The sequence below is a fragment of the Perca flavescens genome, chromosome 8 (genome assembly GCF_004354835.1).
Source record: "Perca flavescens isolate YP-PL-M2 chromosome 8, PFLA_1.0, whole genome shotgun sequence".
Taxonomy (NCBI): Eukaryota; Metazoa; Chordata; class Actinopteri; order Perciformes; family Percidae; genus Perca; species Perca flavescens.
The window spans coordinates 35,762,256-35,781,363 of NC_041338.1; the positions used below are offsets into that span (position 1 = coordinate 35,762,256).

The 19,108-nt window shown below is 39.4% G+C and overlaps 1 protein-coding gene across 1 annotated transcript; it reads right to left on the minus strand.

Annotated features, from left to right (window-relative positions):
* Window positions 1-2,796: 2,796 nt before the first annotated feature.
* LOC114559625 (zinc finger and SCAN domain-containing protein 12-like) lies at window positions 2,797-6,577 on the minus strand. Its single transcript, XM_028584386.1, has 2 exons — window positions 6,012-6,577; window positions 2,797-3,909 (listed from the first exon to the last, which is right to left on the minus strand). Exons 1-2 carry the CDS (start codon window positions 6,202-6,204, stop codon window positions 2,960-2,962), a joined length of 1,143 nt encoding a protein of 380 aa, XP_028440187.1. The 5' UTR covers window positions 6,205-6,577; the 3' UTR covers window positions 2,797-2,959.
* Window positions 6,578-19,108: the final 12,531 nt, after the last annotated feature.

Sequence of the window (19,108 nt, forward strand, 5' to 3'; positions counted from 1 at the left end):
GACGAAAACACGCCCTAAGTCGCGTCTATTTGACGTCCATGATTTCGAAAGCTGAAAAACAGTTGAAACCATAGACAGTAAAAGGTTGAAACCAGTCATAGTGAATACTTCCAAAAACACCTATGTGCTTTTATTACTGAGAATATTTATGAGAGTCTCGTTTTAGAGGAATATGTTGTTTGGTCTGAAGTAATTTGCTCTTGATATACAGTATATGTCCCTGTAAGACTAAAAACACAAACTTAACTGCATTATTCATGTAATAAAAGTTAGATAAGCAATTATTTTCGATATATTTTTGCACAGAGTGGAGGAGAGAAAAGGTGAATTATAAGCTTTTGCAAAAATTTGTCATATGTGACAAAATTATGAAAAAACATCCTTTTGTAGGAAATATAATGAAGGAAATAAAGAAAGAAGAAAGGTCAAAGGGAAGCCTGTTAATATACAGGAGGTCCACATTATAAATGAAAGACCGACTATGGCGGCACACAAACCAGACAAAGGTGAGTGCAGTGAGCCAGGTAAAGCTGGAAAATAAATCTAAGGAGTCCTGCAAAATACTTAAATTACATCAATTACAGAATTGCAGAAACCTTTTATACACCAGAAAGAAATAGATTTATTGCCAGTTAAGTAGCACTTATTAGGAATTTGCTCTGGTAGATGGTGCATACATAAAAAAATATTATAAAAAAAACCACACACAATATATATATATATATATATATATATATATATATATATATATATATATATATATATACACACATACATACATATATATATATATACATACATACATACATATATATACATATATATATATATATATACACATACATACATACACGCGCACACACACACACACACACAAGAGATGGGAAATATATAGATATATTGATATCGTAATATGAGCGCAGATTTCGTCTTAGATGTTGGATATCGTAATATGACATAAGTGTTGTCTTTTCCTGGTTTTAAAAGCTGCATTACAGTAAAGTGATGTACTTTACTGAACTTACAGACTGTTGTAACTGTTCTATTATTTGCCTTTTACCCACTTAGTCATTATATCCACATTACTGATGATTATTTAAAATCTCACTGTTTAAATATTTTATTAATGCACCAATAGTCAACACTACAATATCGTTGCGGTATCGATATCAAGGTATTTGGTCAAAAATATCGTGATATTTGATTTTCTCCATATCGCCCAGCCCTAATATACACATAAATATACATATATAAAAATACATACACACACACACACACACACACACACACACCTATTTAACATTAAGAAGGAAAAAAAAAGAGGCTGTGTGGTTAGTGCAGGATTATGTACCAAAATGTAGAGGGATGTGCAAAAAGTTCAAAAAGGACAGAATGTGCAGAGGACAGGATGTAGGGTTACAGATCATGTTCTTTTGTATAACAAATCAAAAAATAATGTCATAAATAAAAGAAGTGACAATGTACAACTACCTCGGTGATGGGGCAACTCGTCACAAATGCACATTCTCTACTTAACTATGTATAACCCCATATTAAAAGAGATGAAAATTAATGTTTAATTTGATAGGGAAAATGACTGATTGTGAAGTACTGATTCCGAGAAACTGAAGGACTAAGATACCCCTAATAACTAAATGTTACCATGTTAAGTAATAAGTTTATGGAAGAGGATTTGGGCTAATGTGAAGAATGAAATTTGAGTTCTTGAGTTTAAAATTCAGGCTTTTTTCTCAGAATTCAGAGTTAAAACTTTGCAGTTTTTTTTTTTTAAAAAACATTGAAAGTCAGACTTTCATTTTTCACATGTGGCTCTAATCCTTTTACATATGCAACACCGCCCGAAAATGAAGTGTTTTATGGTTTTCAGTTCAGCTAGAGAAGCTATCTGGAGAAAATATCACCCGAAGAATCCTGTTGTAGAAATTTGAAATTCTTTATTGCAAGAAAAGGTACACACAGAACAGTAGGTAAGGGATAATGTAGAGAGAGGCGGTTGTTATAGGGTCGTCACGTCAGTATTTTAAAGGTCCCATGACCTCATTTTATGAGGATTTTTTTTTTAACATTAATATGCGTTCCCCCCAGCCTGCCTATGGTCCCCCAGTGGCTAGAAATGGTGATAGGTGTAAACCGAGCCCTGGGTATCCTGCTCTGCCTTTGAGAAAATGAAAGCTCAGATGGACCAATCAGGAATCTTCTCCTTATGAGGTCATAAGGAGCAAGGTTACCTCCCCTTTCTCTGCTTTGCCCACCCAGACAATTTGGGAAAGATACTTCAGATACAGTATTAGGGGACCACTAAGGTCTATATAAAAGAGACTTCAGATACAGTATTAGGGGACCACTAAGGTCTATATAAAAGAGACTTCAGATACTTCAGGATACATATAAAAGAGATTCAGATACAGGGGGACCACTAAGGTCTATATAAAAGAGACTTCAGATACAGTATTAGGGGACCACTAAGGTCTATATAAAAGAGACTTCAGATACAATATTAGGGGACCAATAAGGTCTATATAAAAGAGACTTCAGATACAGTATATAAAAGGGTACCACTAAGGTCTATATAAAAGAGACTTCAGATACAGTATTAGGGGACCACTAAGGTCTATATAAAAGAGACTTCAGATACAGTATTAGGGGACCACTAAGGTCTATATAAAAGTGACTTCAGATACAGTATTAGGGGACCACTAAGGTCTATATAAAAGTGACTTCAGATACAGTATTAGGGGACCACTAAGGTCTATATAAAAGAGACTTCAGATACAGTATTAGGGGACCACTAAGGCCTGTATAAAAAGCATCCAAAAAGCAGCATGTCATGGGACCTTCAATTCTGCTAGAAATGAATTGGCTGAGCAACTATTTCTACAAAGTGGACCGTAAAGTGTCGTTTCAGACCACTAGGGTCTGCAAATCTTTTATAACAAAACTATAACTTCTCTCCCGTGTGGACAAGCAAGTGCCGTTTCAGAGTTTGCTTCAGTGCAAATCTTTTATCACAAAGTGAACAGTTAAATTGTTTTTCCCCCGTGTGGACGATCAGGTGTCTCTTCAGAGAGCTACGGTCTCGAAACCTTTTTTCACAGAAGAAACAACTGAACGTTTTCTCACCTGTGTGGACAACCAGGTGTTTCCTGAGATGTGTCTTTTGAGCGAATCCTTTATCGCAAACTGAACAAATAAATGGTTTCTCGCCGGTGTGGACGGACATGTGCCGTCTCAGATTTCTAGGGTCTGCGAATGTTTTACTGCAAATCGAACAACTAAATGATTTCCCCCCTGTGTGGGTTGTTATGCGTTGACCCAAAGTGTGACTGAATTCAAAGATATTTCTGCCAAAGCTTCCAGCACATTCAGAGGAGCTAACTGATGTGTTTCCAGTATTACATTCCACACCACTTACAGCTACTTCATTGTTTTGCAGAGAGTTTAAACCTGACTGAGGTTCCCTAGTCTCCTCCCAGTCTGCACTGGCATCAGTCTGAGATTCAGAGGAGTCTGAAGTCTTGTCATGAGTAGCTGGTTGTAAAGGACTATCTGGATCTGAGTTCCTGGCTGGTTCTGGTCCTCCACAGTCCTCTCCATCAGCTCCTGTTCTCTCTGCCTCTCTGTTCTCCTCAGTTTGGCTTTCATGAAGCTGTGAGGACTGAGCTTTCTCTTCATCATCTTCTTCACTCTTCACAGGGACAGAAGTGAACAGGAACTTGATATCAGCCTCCTCCAGCCCTTGAAGCTGCTCTCCCTCCTGACTGGTCCAGAGTTCCTCCTGTTCCTCTTTAATGTGTGGGGGGGGCTCTGGGTCCTCCTGGTCCAGACTGGAGCTCCACTCCTGCTGCTCAGGGGGAACCTCTGCTTTCACCACCGACAGCTGCTGGACATCTGAGGAGAAGAATATTATAAAGAGCATCAGGGCAGGAGGTCATGATGGATGAATGGGTCAAACACCCAGGAGACCGGGGTTTGCATCTCATAAGAAACCTAATTTTACATTTAGCCAAATTATTATGTTCACAACTTAGTTAGGCATCTACCTCAAATCAAATGTCTACTGACTTCTGACATCTATGTTGCAGATGAAGGTGACTCTTGACACCCTGTGGCAACTTCCTCGGCAGAAGTAATAGAGCTTTTACAAAACTCATGATTCAGATTGACGGCAGCTGACCCGTCATGCACCACGCACACACTAATCTCCTGTGAGGTTTTCCAGGAGATTTGCCGATAAATTGCCACTGTGGCACCGCTCAGCTCGGGATGTCCTCCGTTGGTGCCGAACCCAGCAGCAGTGGCAGCAAAAACTGTCCTGTCCTGTTAGTAGTGTCCTGAGGAGTGTCCCGGGACAGTCAGACACTGTCCTGTGACTCCCATGACAGTCAAGGAGTCACGGGACAGTGTCTGGGGGGGTCACAGGTCAGTGTCTGACTGTCCCGGGACACTCCTCAGGATACTACTAACAGGACAGGACAGTTTTTGCTGCCACTTCTTCTCGCAGAACGCTTAATGTGGTTTAATGTACTTAAACAACGATCGCCAAATTTCTCTCTCATATTGCTCCTCATAACGACTGAAAACTGTCCAAAAAATAAAATAAAAAATCGAACCCAAAGTCCAATTCTTATGGACGTTATCTGACATTAAGCCTTTCTGCTTCATTAGAGTATTGTAAGGAAAAGGCTTAACGTGGTTTAATGTACTACAAACAACGCTCAATGATCACCAAATTTCTCTCTCCTATTAAGCCTCATAACGTTCATAATAACTGGACTTTGGGTTCGATGTTTTGACAGTTTTTAGTGGTTACGAGGAGCATTACGGGAGAGAAATTTGGTGATCGTTGATCATTGTTTAAGTACATTAAACCACGTTAAGCCTTTTAGAAGACTGTCCCCAGGTGCCACTCAGAGGAACTCGGCCTTACTGAGAAACAGAGGCCCTGAAAGCTGACCCATAATCGGTCTGATGTCAGTATAACCGGAGTGTGAGCAGAGAGGAGAAGTAAAAGGTTTTGTTACTCTGTATGCAAAATTCTATATTCACAAGATGACATTTTCTAACTCACCTAATTTTAAGTCACTTAGGACGTTGGATGACAAAAAAAGTATTACAATTGTGGAAACTGTAGAGTATTTTTTCCCTGAAACCTCTGACTAACTGTAAATGTATGTCTTCTTGTACTTTTTATTTATTTTATTACGAATTTTAAAGCAATGTACAGTACAGGCCAAAAGTTTGGACACACCTTTTCATTCAATGTGTTTCCTTTTTATTTTCATGACTATTTACATTGTAGATTCTCACTGAAGGCATCAAAACTATGAATGAACACATATGGAATTATGTACTTAACAAAAAAGTGTGAAATAACTGAAAACATGTCTTATATTTTAGATTCCTCAAAGTAGCCACCCTTTGCTTTTTTATTAAATAAGGAAATAATTCCACTAATTAACCCTGACAAAGCACACCTGTGAAGGTAAAACCATTTCAGGTGACTACCTCATGAAGCTCATTGAGAGAACACCAAGGGATTGCAGAGTTATCAAAAAAAGCAAAGGGTCTAAAATATAAGACATGTTTTCACTTATTTCACACTTTTTTGTTAAGTACATAATTCCATATGTGTTCATTCATAGTTTTGATGCCTTCAGTGAGAATCTACAATGTAAATAGTCATGAAAATAAAGAAACACATTGAATGAGGTGTGTCCAAACTTTTGGCCTGTACGGTGTGTGTGTTTTTTTTCATAAAATGAAAATAATAATAAAAAAAAAAAAAAAAAAAAATATATATATATATATATATATATATATATATATATATATATATATATATATATATAGATTTTTTTTTTTTATTAATATTTTCATAAGTTTCTGCACTTGTTGTTCACGTGCTATCATTGCTTACCTGATTTTTGTAAACTACATTGTCAATAAAATAAAAAAGAATAAAAAAAGAATAGAAGTAAAAGGTAACAAACCTGCTCTGTGTAACCGAAGCTGAGGGTTGTAAACAGCGTCCAGTAGTTTCTGTTGTCGCTCGTTCTTCTCTTTTGAACGACAAAGTTCCTCCTCGTACTCTGCTATCGTCCTTTCAAACAGCCCAAATATCTCTTCAGCAGCCGCAGTTAGTCGCTGCTCCACCAACGATCTCAGCATTTGGACTTTAGTCATTTTCACACAACGACAGAAACTTTTCCTCCGAACAAACTCCGTCAGAAAACTCCGTTTGCTCTCCTGTCACCAAATGGCCAAATTCTGTCTCCGTCTATTTGCAGCTACGCTAGCTCCAGTTAGCATTCTCGGCTAACGGAGATGTGCCTACATTTTCCGTGAATATGTACACAAAGTCCATTTGAACAAGTTTATGCAAACATACGGGCTCCGGTGGCTCGCTCCGGTTGTATGTGATGAGCTACGTGACGGTAAGAGCAGGACTCACGCGGAGAAACGGTTTACTACAACAAGGAACTGGGACTCCAGACTCCGCATTGCTCAAGTAGCCACGGTCAATAAAACTGTTTCCGGTACCGCTTCTTCAAAATAAAAGCTCTTCTTCTTCTCATGGCTTTCTGGCACATTGCTGCCTCTCACAGGTCAGTTTAGGTAATATTTCCAGGTATGGTTATTTTCAGAAGGGTAATCCTGTTGCATATATATATAAAAACCATGACTCAGGGTGATTTAGTAAGTGTTTCAATGCAGTGGTTTAGTCTACGTGATACGCAGGTATACACGGTATACCCACTAAGAAAGCTCCAGAATTTCCATTTACCCACTTAAAAATGCCCAATGACACGTAACAACATACTTTGCAATGTAATTTTGATATGTTTTGAATTGTCATATGTGTTTTTCTTCTTCACTGAGGCTAAATAAAGGGATTTCCCCGTAAATTGGTGCATAAAAGTGTATCGTTGATGCTCAAAACTTCCCTGGGGGAGGACACCCTGACCCCCCACTATGAATTGTTTAATAAAATGTTATTTGGAATACCTGAAACTAACCCTCAAGTAGAATTTAAACTTGACAACATAAGTATAGAAAGTATATGAAATAAAACTTCTTGGTGTGATTTTAGACCACAAAACTTCACATAAACCACATCAAAGCCAAACTGGCAAAGACCACAGCAGTTGTTGTGAAAAAGTACAATCAGGATTGTTTTGTCAGGGATAGATTTACTAAACAACAGCCTTGTACCTGGAAAACATTTAAATGAAGAAAAAAGGCAACAAAAAACATAGAAAGAAGGAAGTAAGGCAAGAATAGGTCAAAAATAGCAACAAAACCTTCGAAAAAATTGACAAACTTCAGAAAAGCAATAAAAACTTCGAAAAAAAAAAAACACAGTAGAAAGAAGGAAGGCAAGACTAGGGCGACAACAGTGACAAAAAAATTCCAAAAAAACGACAAACTTTGAAAAAAGTGACAAAAACTTTGAAGAACAAAAAGACTATAGAATAAAGTAAGGAAGAAAGACAAAAAAAGGTCAAAAACTAACTAAAAAAACCTCAAAAAAAGGTGACAAACTTCAAAAACTGCGACAAAAACGTGGAGAAAAAAAGTAAGTAGTAACTACAGCCTTGTAAGTGAAAACATTTTGCAAAAAACTCTTACGTACTAGGGAGGGGCGCATCGATCCTGTGTTTTAGATGACTTACTTAAATTACTATGTGCCGGGACACCCCTGTAGCTGGCGGTGTATTGAGCTGGCCCAGGTCACGTGACAGGAGACGAGCCAATGAGCGTCAACGTGCGACACAGCCCAGGCCAGCCAAGGGGGTAAGCTTCGCTTCAGAACTCGAGCCATCATGGCGCCATTTTGTTGCTAACTGGCCATCACCTCCTGTTAGCATTCCGCTGACCGCCATTTTTTTTTTACGTCACTTGACTGCGAATAACTTTACATCTGAACGTTTAAAGACTCTATTTGTCCGTTGTTTAGTTCCAAAGAAACACGACAATGTATAAAAGGCTCCATTAACTTGTACCTCACGTTATGGCTCCGTAGCAGACGCTTTTGTAAATATAAGCTAACGATTGTGTCATAACCACGAGACTTACTGTCACACAGTAGAGGAATTACCGTATAGTACAGGAGAAGCTCACAGGCAGTTTCGACTTACATGAGCTGTTTAGGTTTAATTACTAATGTTAACTAGCATGTTAGTGATCAATAATTAGCCTGTGTCTATGTTATCTCCTTACATATACCTACACTCTCCGTATCTGTAAGATTGGGAATGATTGAGATTTCTCTCGGCACAGCTACCAGAAGACTTCACACTTTCAGACACGTTGCTCACGTCACATTCTCTCAGTTGGAGGCTGCGCAGTAAAGCAAGAGATCACCGGAAAAGTGCTTCTAATAGCCTTCACTGGTCTCCGTCCAGAGCAACGGGGTCTATTGGTCCATTATATACTGTCTATGAGGCCAGCCCAGCACGGAGCACTACCAAGATTGGTCTTTTTTTCTTTTTTTGAGAAATAAGAAAAGTGAAAATGTGTATGTTTTTGTTCATATTTAATTTATTTCCTCCATATTTGTTATTTATTTATTTTCAATTTTATTATGTATTGACCATAATACATTTTGTATAAATGGTCTGTATTTGTCTTGTGATTTGTCTTAAATGTAATAATATTTTTACTGACAAAAATTGCCAATAAGAAATTAACGGTATCGGTATCCGTATCGATATTGATGAAAATGCAAGAAAAAGTATCGGTATCGTATCGAATCCTAAAAGTGTGGTATCGCCCATCCCTATTACGTACCCCCTGCAGTCCTCCAAAGTAATAGTACCCTAGGGGCACACAAGGCCCGGGTGCCAAATCCAACCCCTCGTAGATTTAGATTTTTTTGGACAATTTTGCTGCCTTTGTCGATGTTTTTGCCACCCCTTAGACCTTTTGGTGCTTTTTAAAGACAAATGTAGCGCTTTTTATAATTTATTTTCTACCTTTTTTCAACATTTTTGTCACTTTTTTCCTCTGATGGCTGAGGATCTTTGTTGCAGACTTTTTTTGGGGCTTTATGAGGCTCAAACTGTAAGTGAGAAAGATAAATGAGTCAACAATACAGTCAAAATATTTGACTTTTTCTCTTAAATAAAAAGCATGTTAATGAACTAAACACGTCTGACTGTCGATGTGATCCTTATTTTCCAGTCTGGCTCTTAGTGAAGTTGAGTTTGACTCCCCCCTGCCCTAGGGGGACACCTACCCCCATTTGAGAAACACTGCTCTACTGGCTTGACCCCTGTGAGTAGACTAAAAAGCAGTGGCAAGCTCTGAGAACAAAGTAACACGAAGACGGTTTAATGAGACACACAAGCATATATATTCTCTAACAATCGCTCCATTCATTTAGTGGAGGTTTAGATAGAAAAGATGGAAGGAAGGATTGTCTCAAGGTTTGTTCACACAAATCGGAAAACAGTGTTGCACTCGTACAAATAAAATATTTACAACAGCAATATTGAATAAATCAAGATAGTTTGGACACACCTTCTCATTCAATGTGTTTCCTTTTTATTTTCATGACTATTTACATTGTAGATTCTCACTGAAGGCATCAAAACTATGAATGAACACATATGGAATAATGTACTTAACAAAAAGTGTGAAATAACTGAAAACATGTCTTATATTTTAGATTCTTCAAAGTAGCCACCATTTGCTTTTTTATTAATAAGGGAAATAATTCCACTAATTAACCCTGACAAGGCACACCTGTGAAGGTAAAACCATTTCAGGTGACTACCTCATGAAGCTCATTGAGAGAACACCAAGGGTTTGCAGAGTTATCAAAAAAAGCAAAGGGTGGCTACTTTGAAGAATCTAAAATATAAGACATGTTTTCAGTTATTTCACACTTTTTTGTTAAGTACATAATTCCATATGTGTTCATTCATAGTTTTGATGCCTTCAGTGAGAATCTACAATGTAAATAGTCATGAAAATAAAAAGGAAACGCATTGAATGAGAAGGTGTGTCCAAACTTTTGGCCAGTACCGTATCTGTTGGACAGTAAATCACTGAATACTGTGTATTATACACTCATACTGCCTTATATAAGTTAACGTGTGGAAACACAAAAAAAACAACACGACTGTCATTATGCAATTACAAATGAGAGCAATCAGAATCATCAATAACGTAGGACAGCACCTGGAAGTAGAGCTTAGCAATTCCAAATTTTGCTGCACAATTCATTGTCTCAGTAAGAATTGCGATTAAAAACATAATTCTCTTTTAGTCAAATTTTAAAAACAATATGTATTTAATAACCCTTGTGTTGTCCTCCCGGGTGAAAATAAACACCTTTTTCCCACTTTTTTTTTTGTATTTTTAATTTTTCAGTTTTTAAAACATGGTTTGTGCCTTGTTGTTTGACGCTTGTTTCAAATACTTATTCTGCTGTTTCTTCTAGGCTTTCAAAGCCTTTATTCAATTTTTTTGCCGCTTTTGTCACTTTTATGTAATTTAAGGAAAAAAAATGTTTTAAACATTTTAATTGCGAAGAGCGCTGAGTTGAACCATCCAGGTTATTTTTGGGCAATTTTGTTGAATGAAACGCACATTTCTGATATAGAAAACTTTTTAAAAAGGGTCAGACTTGACTCGAAGACAACAGGAGGGTTAATAAATATGCCGCTAGCATAGCTTTAGCTCAGTCCAACCAATAGTCACTTATAAAATTACAATTTGGCATATCAAACAAAAGCAACATTACCATCAACAACCATAGCCCCCTTAGGACCTTAGCTAATGTGAGCAAATACGTTTTTATTTACAGATTAGAAAAATAAGAGCACAAATCCCTGTTAGCCTAATGTTAATGAATGATGGACATTTCCGCTACGGCAACGTCATTTATGGTAATGTTGGTAATTTAACAAGGCAGCAGAGTAGATTAAGCTAAAAGGATCGTTTTAGTTTCTGTATCATCCTAAAATCAAACAAACCGAGAGGAGGTGAAACGAACCCAAACCAGGAGATGTGGAGCCTAGGAGAAGGAGAAGGCAGAGACACAACAATGGCTGACACCAGACCCTTCTCAGTTGTAACGGAGAGTGTCTGGGCAAACTTCAGTTGCAGCCCATTGCCAAAAAGGGCGTCACCAACGGACTCCACTAAAGTGCCTCTGGGCGCAATTGGATAGTCCTTCAACCAATCAGACCAATGATCTGGGTGTAAAGCCCGTCGTGTAAAGCCCGCCTCAGGTTATGATTGGTGCCTCGATTTGGAAAAATTTGAAATGGGCTCGAATGGGGCTCTTGGCCAGACGGGACTTGCAGAGCAAATCTCAAATATGCTGGAAGTTCGTCGGGCTTTTCCCAGGCTGCGACAATGAGACGTGACTTGTAGAAGTAGTCTCGGTTGAGGCCTACACAGGTGTCCACCAATTAGCTAACGAACCCTCCCAAACTGCCAGCTGAGTCAGGAAAAGCCAGAGAAGACAAAAACAAAACAAATGGAGGGGTCGTAACACCCCCTCCGTAAGAACGGGGTTCCTCTAAGAACCACAATAACAATCATGAACACTACACCTCTATTTGTCCTTTTCCTTTTTTATTAACACTACACCTTAAAAGTTACGTTCGAAGGCAAGTTGGCTACATGGCCAATACGTTACCTAGTCCCATATAAACACCGCTCTTCTTCTGGTTACATCCTCCAATGCACCTGTCTCCAAGACCCAGCAACCCTGGGTACCACAGAAGCAATTTAAGGCAATGAAAAAGAGGAATAGGGGGTAACTCAGAAAAGAGAACAGTTGTGAAGATGAAATCAAGGATCTAGGGGCGCGCGAGACAGCGCGTCTACAATTACCTTCACCAACCCCCTTTGATATGACGAATATCCAAATTATATGGCTGCAAGAACAACCACCACCTCATCAGTCTCTGGTTGGGATTCTGAAGTAGGGTTGGGCATCGAGAACAGATTTTGGTTATATTTCACATTGAAAAAGCCCTGTAAAACTGCTAACCTCCATTGAATCAAAATAAAAAACTTTCCTCTTATTTGTGAAATAAGTATGTGGCCCGTTTCAACTCCACCTCTCAAAGATTAGGATTTCTAGAATCGATGAGAACCGGAATCTAAAAGGAAGAATCGGCGTTGGAATCAGAATCGTTAATATTCAAACGATGCCCAACCCTATTCTGAATTAGGGCTGAACGATTAATTGCATTTGCGATAATATCGCGATATGTTAAAACGCGATTTCCTAATCGCAAAGGCTGCGATTTGGTCTCGATTTGATGACTAGCGAGAGCTAATCAGTCTGCACTACGCAGAGAAAGCATCGACTTAGCACGCTAACGCTACGCCGTATCTTGAGCTGATCTCTGTCATTCAAACAACTCTGAGTTGAAGTTTAAAACTTTTACAGCCAGTTTAATAAAATGAAGGGTTTTGTTCGGGCTCGAGTCCATACATGCAGTTAATGGATACAGGCAGAACTGAAGGCTCGGTTGGCAACGAGCTAGCTCTGATTAGCGGTTAGCTCCGGTTAGCGGTTAGCTCCGTTATAAAGATATGGGTGGAGGAGCTGCCCCTGAGAGGGGTATCAACCAGACTGATAAATGACGTTCGGGGAGCTTTCACAGCAGCGTGGCCGCGGTGTTTCAAAGGTTTTATTAGTACAGTTAATCTCACGGCAAGACCAGCAGCAGCTAACGTAACGATAGCCTCTCTGAGCTAGTGCTAACGTAACGATAGCCTCTCTGAGCTAGTGCTAACGTAACGATAGCCTCTCTGAGCTAGTGCAGTGTTGACGGTGTTGGCACGCAACTTCACGAGGGGGGGCTGGAGGCAGCTCCTCTCTGTGCACTGTAAAAAAATGTGTGCATGTGTATGTGTATATGTGTGTATATATATATATATATATATATATATATATATATATATATATATATATATATATATATATATATATATATGTATATATGTGTGTGTGTGTGTGTATGTATATGTATGTATGTATGGGTTTTTACTTATTTAAGTCTAGTGTGTAATTGTGTGTTGTTCATACTATACAATGTATTATTCAACAAAGACAAACAATAAATCAGAAGACAAAGAGCTTAAAAAAATAATCGAATATCGAATCGCAATCGCAATATTTGGGGAAAAAAATCGCAATTAGATTATTTTCAAAAATCGTTCAGCCCTATTCTGAATTGGCTCAGCAAACATCTTTGTAACTTGATTCATTTCTGCTGCTCTAACCAACTTGGGCTGCAACAGATCACAATACTCACATAAATCACATCCGGAGTGCGGAGTTCGCTTCCCCGGGGAAGACAAAAGGACTTTCACCCCAGAAAAGCATGTTCCTTGGGAGTGTTTTAATCCACGCCACCTTCTTTTTCCTAAACTTAACTGGTTATTTTGGTGCCTAAATTTAACCGTTAATCGCATGACGCTCACTTTTTGTCGCCTAAACTAACACGTAATGTCTGCCAAAGCAGAGCTGTGGCCGGCGTCATGGCTTTGAGTTCTTCCGCTCCTGCAGTAGCCACGATCGTCTCTATAAACTGCTTTTAACATGCTATGCTCTGCATAGAACATGGCGTTGCCTGTATGATTTCACGGCAGCCCTCCATAGAGATGTGCCAGCCTACTTTAATTAACAGGGACAGTAAAAACATTTCACAGTATTATGGTTAAACTTTGCAATTAATCCGCAATTCACATGCATTCTGAATTGTGAATGTTGGTCCATATGGATCAACTATGGACCAACACGCTTAAACGCTGGAAGTGACTGGTTCTTCCCCCGTGTGGAGAGTCAGGTGTCGTTTCAGATTTCGGTTTTGTGTGAAACTCTTACCACAAAATGAACAACTAAATGGTTTCTCCCCGGTGTGGATAGTCAAGTGTTGTTTTAGATTTTGCTTCAGTGCAAAACTTTTACCACAAACCGAACAACTAAAGGACTTGTCCCCTGTGTGGACAATCAAGTGTTTTTTCAGAGTTTCCTTTTGTGCAAAACTTTTACCGCAAACTGAACAACTAAATGGTTTATCCCCTGTGTGGAGAGTCATGTGTTTTCTCAGATTTCCCTTTTGCGCGAATCTTTTATTACAAAACGGGCAGCTAAATGGTCTCTCCCCTGTGTGGATTCTCATGTGTATAACCAAATTGCCTTTGCTACTGAAAACTAGTTCACACACTGGGCAGGTGAACCGTTTTTCTTCTGAATGAAGTATCATGTGACTCGTTAAGGATGACTTCAGAGGGTATCTTTTACCACAAAAGGAGCAACAAAATGGTTTCACTTCTGTTTCAGAGGAAGAGTCTGAAGTCTTGTCATGAGTAGCTGGTTGTAAAGGATTATCTGGATCTGAGTTCCTGGCTGGTTCTGGTCCTCCCCAGTCCTCTCCATCAGCTCCTGTTCTCTCTGCCTCTCTGTTCTCCTCAGTTTGGCTTTCATGAAGCTGTGAGGACTGAGCTTTCTCTTCATCTTCCTCACTCTTCACAGGGACAGAAGTGAACGGGAACTTGATATCAGCCTCCTCCAGCCCTTGAAGCTGCTCTCCCTCCTGACTGGTCCAGAGTTCCTCCTGTTCCTCTTTAATGTGTGGGGGGGGCTCTGGGTCCTCCTGGTCCAGACTGGAGCTCCACTCCTGCTGCTCAGGGGGAACCCAATCTTTATCCACCGACAGCTGCTGGTCATCTGAGGACAAGATTCAAATACATGCACATATGGAGGTTACACACATACATGCACATTTCACGTTGACAGGGTCTCTTTACATAAAATATGGTATTTTTTTTAGGGATGCACCAAATCTGTGTGGTTTAGACATAATTAATAATTTACCTTAATGACTAACACGCTTTCAATACAGTCAGAGGTTTAACAAACAGTATCAGTCACTCAGCAATGTAAGTTATGTTTCCTGCTGAATCTGACTTTCCCAGCTTTTAAGTTTAAGCTTTTAAGTTTCCCTTAAAATGTCCCTTTAACCGTCGTATGTTTCCTTAATATCTGATGACGCATTTGGGTAATTTTGGAATTTAATACAGTACTAAATATTACATATTGGACATTTAAACAGTAACAGGGGACATTTCAATATATTTTATAATTTAAATACATTTTCCTGATTAGTCAAACACACTTTCACTGACGTAACCATTTCAATGCAGGACTTTTACTCTGCAACAGAGTATTTTAACCGTGTTTTATTAGCACTTTTACTGCAGTAAAGGTTGTGAATACTTCCTCCTCCACTGGTTTCCCAGCAGATTAAATGTATAATAACAATGAAGCTGTACCAACCTGGTCTGTGTAACCGGACTTCATGGTTGAAAACAGCGTCCAGTAGTTTCTGTTGTCGCTCGTTCTTCTCTTTTGAACGACAAAGTTCCTCCTCGTACTCTGCTATCGTCCTTTCAAACAGCCCAAATATCTCTTCAGCAGCCGCAGTTAGTCGCTGCTCCACCAACGATCTCAGTATTTGGACTTTAGACATTTTCACACAACGACAGAAACTTTTCCTTCAGATACAGTCCGTTAAAAATCCGTTAGCTCACTCTGAAGTGCGCTGTGAAGTTACGTTCGGGTCCGTTGACTTCCAGCTAGCAAGCTAACTTCCTTAGCTTCGCAGGACACCAGGAGATAATTCAGACGTTTTCAAATAAAGGGAACATCACAGGGTCCACTCAGACAGGTCTATCTGGACATTATGGGTCCATGAAACATACAGTTTGGTCTCTATCCAATAGTCTCTCCGACCAAGCTACACTGTGTGGCCGAGTTCAGTCTCCGTCTATTTCCAGCTAGCACGCTACGCTAACTTCCGTTAGTATTCTTGGCTAACGGAGAGTCTGAGATAAAACGCCCCGAATATTTACACAAAGTCCACTTGAACAAGTTTATCCAAACATACGGGCTCCGGTGGATCACTCCGGTTGTATCTGATGAGCTACGTGACGGAAAGAGCAGGACTCACGCGGAGAAACGGTTTACAACAACAAAGAACCGGGAACAAACTTCTTCAACCAGACATTGATCAAATTAGCCCCGGTAAGGACAACTACTTCCGGCACCCCTTCAAAATAAAGGTTATCAAACTTTTATCATGTCCATATTGCTTTTCAATGTTTTTTTTCACATAGGTTAGAATAGTACTGGATTATTACTGATACCGTAACACGTAAGAAGCGTGATGTTAGTTTAATCTGTATAAATTGTGTTGAAGCACATCACAATGCTGGAGTTTAACTTATAAATGTAATGACAAAAAGCACTAGCTAGATATAAAAATAGTACCTGTCTCAAAGCCCCCTATTCTCGGGGAACTATCAACTATCAAATCTGTTTTCATGCTAATCGAATGTGTCTCTAGCTTGAAACAAGCTAGCGCAAACAGGTGATTAGCTTCTAACGCTAGCTTTCGGGGCAGAGGGTAAATCGCTATTTCTACACCACTAACAAGGCTCAAAATAGCACCACACTTCCACGCTAGCATAATGAGGGTCCCTACATGTAAACCGAAGCATTTAGAACTTTGTAAGTGTACAGACAGTTTATTAAAAAGATAGTTTACAAAGATAGTAGCGTTCATGTATACGCGCGGGCTCCATCTTGGAAAACAGTCATGACCAGTCGAACAACGAACTGTGTGTAACCAGTAACAGAGCTCAAACACGGCGTTCATGGTTCGACTGGTCATGACTGTTTTCCAAGATGGCGCCTGCCTGTATACAAGCACCAACCAAAGGGGTGAGCTTCGCTTCAGAACGCGAACCTCCGATGGCGCCATTTTGTTGCTACAAAGGGATCACCTCCCGTTAGCATTCCACTGACCGCCTTTTTTTTTTTAAGTCACTTGACGGCGAATAACTTTACATCTGAAGCGTTTAAAGACTCTTTTTGTCCGTTGTTTATTTCTAAAGAAATACGACAATGTATAAAAGGCTCCATTACCTTGTACCTCACGTTATGGCTCCGTAGCAGAACGCTTTTATAACAATAGGCTAACGATTGGGTCATAACCACGAGACTTACTGTCACACAGTAGAGGAATTACCGTATAGTACAGGAGAAGCTCACAGGCAGTTTCGACTCACATTAGCTGTTTAGGTTTAATCACTAATGTTAACTATCATGTTAGTGATCAGTAATTAGCCTGTATCTATGTTATCTCCTTACATATACCTACACTCTCCGTCTCTGTAAGATTGGGAATGATTGAGATTTCTCTCTCACAGCTACCAGAAGACTTCACACTTTCAGACACGTTGCTCACGTCACATCTACGTCTTCAAGCTCAGATGGAGGCTGCTCAGTAAAGCAAGAGATCACCGGAAAAGAGCTTCTAATATTCTTCACTGGTCCATTATATACTGTCTATGGCACCAACAGGGCTTACGCATGGTCTTAAAAGAGAATTCTGGCCATTTTTTTCATTAATCTTGATCGCTATAAATATGCGTGTACTTTTGTTTGAAAAAAAACAACCCAAATCGGTGCAGGCAACAGGCAGTAGCAGCAGCTACGTGTACAAGCTTCCACTGAGCTAAAACGGCAGTTGTCAGGGCAAGTTTTACAGCTCACAAAAACAGACACAAAATCTCATTAAAATGTCTGTGCAACATGAACAGGGCCCTTACATGACAAAAAGATGCGTTTTCAACTCAGACATTGTTTTAATTCACCCACCCTGTCTTGATTCTGCTGGTAGCTAGTAGGGCTGTTGGAACGAATGCCGAAATTTGAATAGTTCAATACTATTTGAATGCTGAAATTACTATTCGAATGTGACCCTTTTTATAAATATGTTGGCAAACGTTAGCTAATCTCCTTCTTCTCGCCTCGGACTACCCGCATGTGTCACTCATGTCACGTCTTATGAACAATAACTTAGTGGGAGTGAGAAACAGGCATTGTGAGGTCCAATTTAACGTTAGTACATTACGGAGCTAACGTTACGTAGTGAGTAACGTTAGTAGACAGGGGAGTAATAGGCTGCGGCTGGAAATTGTAAGAATGACGGGAAATAGTTTTAACATGACTTTAAAATCGACTTCCACCGAGCCAAAGTGCTTACGTTAACATTAGTTAGCTCCTTCTTGTTTTCTAACTGCGTCGCGAGGTATAGTAATGTTAGCGTAAGCGTAGCTGGGAGCTGGAGAAAGCTAAAGTTAACGTTAGCTGCCCTACAGCTGTCAGAGTTAGCTTTGACTTCATATATGACCTTCTAATATCTGTATTCTCAGTAACGTGACAATCTGCAAGAAACAGGTTGCTTATAAATCATTAAAACAGTAGTGACAGCACCGTTTGGCTTAGTAATTAATGCCGTTAGCATTGTTTGTCTAACATGTCATTGTGCTAACCGAGCACAGTTAGCCTTTACAACAGAGCCGCTTCACTACACTTGTTGATAATGTTTCATTACAGAGTTCTCTGTTGACTTGTGTTTGTTGCTGTGTGTGGTGGAAAATAAATGTAAACAAAGTTGCGTGCAGGTCCCCACAAGGACAGGCTGATGTTGGAAGCCCCTCTAGTGGACGGAATGTGTAACAACAGCCACATGCTTGTAATGCCATCGACAATGCCTAAGCCTAAGTAGTGTAGTACATATTATTTTACAGGCTGCAATTGAGCATTCAATATTCAAATATTTTTAAAAAATTAAAAAAGCAAAGAGCACAGGATGCATCCCTGAGGGCAGAGCGCATAATGTGAAGGAGATGCCAGGCCTGACCAGAGATAAGAAGAAAAGCTACTGATTGCATGAACCGAATAACTAACTTGATTCCCAACTCCTTTAAAAAGACACTGTTGAGAACACTCTTCAGTCATTTTCTGTACTTATGCTGAAGTGCTGTAAACTGACTCTACTTGCTGCAAGTTAAACTTTTAAGAGAACTCCAGTGATTTTGTCCATTCTTTGATAAATAATTATCATAACTGTACACAATCTATAAACACATTTTGTTTTTCAGGACAAACTGGACTATTAGAATATTTGTGCTGCAGCGAGGTCACTTTAATGTAAAAAAAAAATATATATACATAGATAGATAGATAGATAGTTGTGGGACC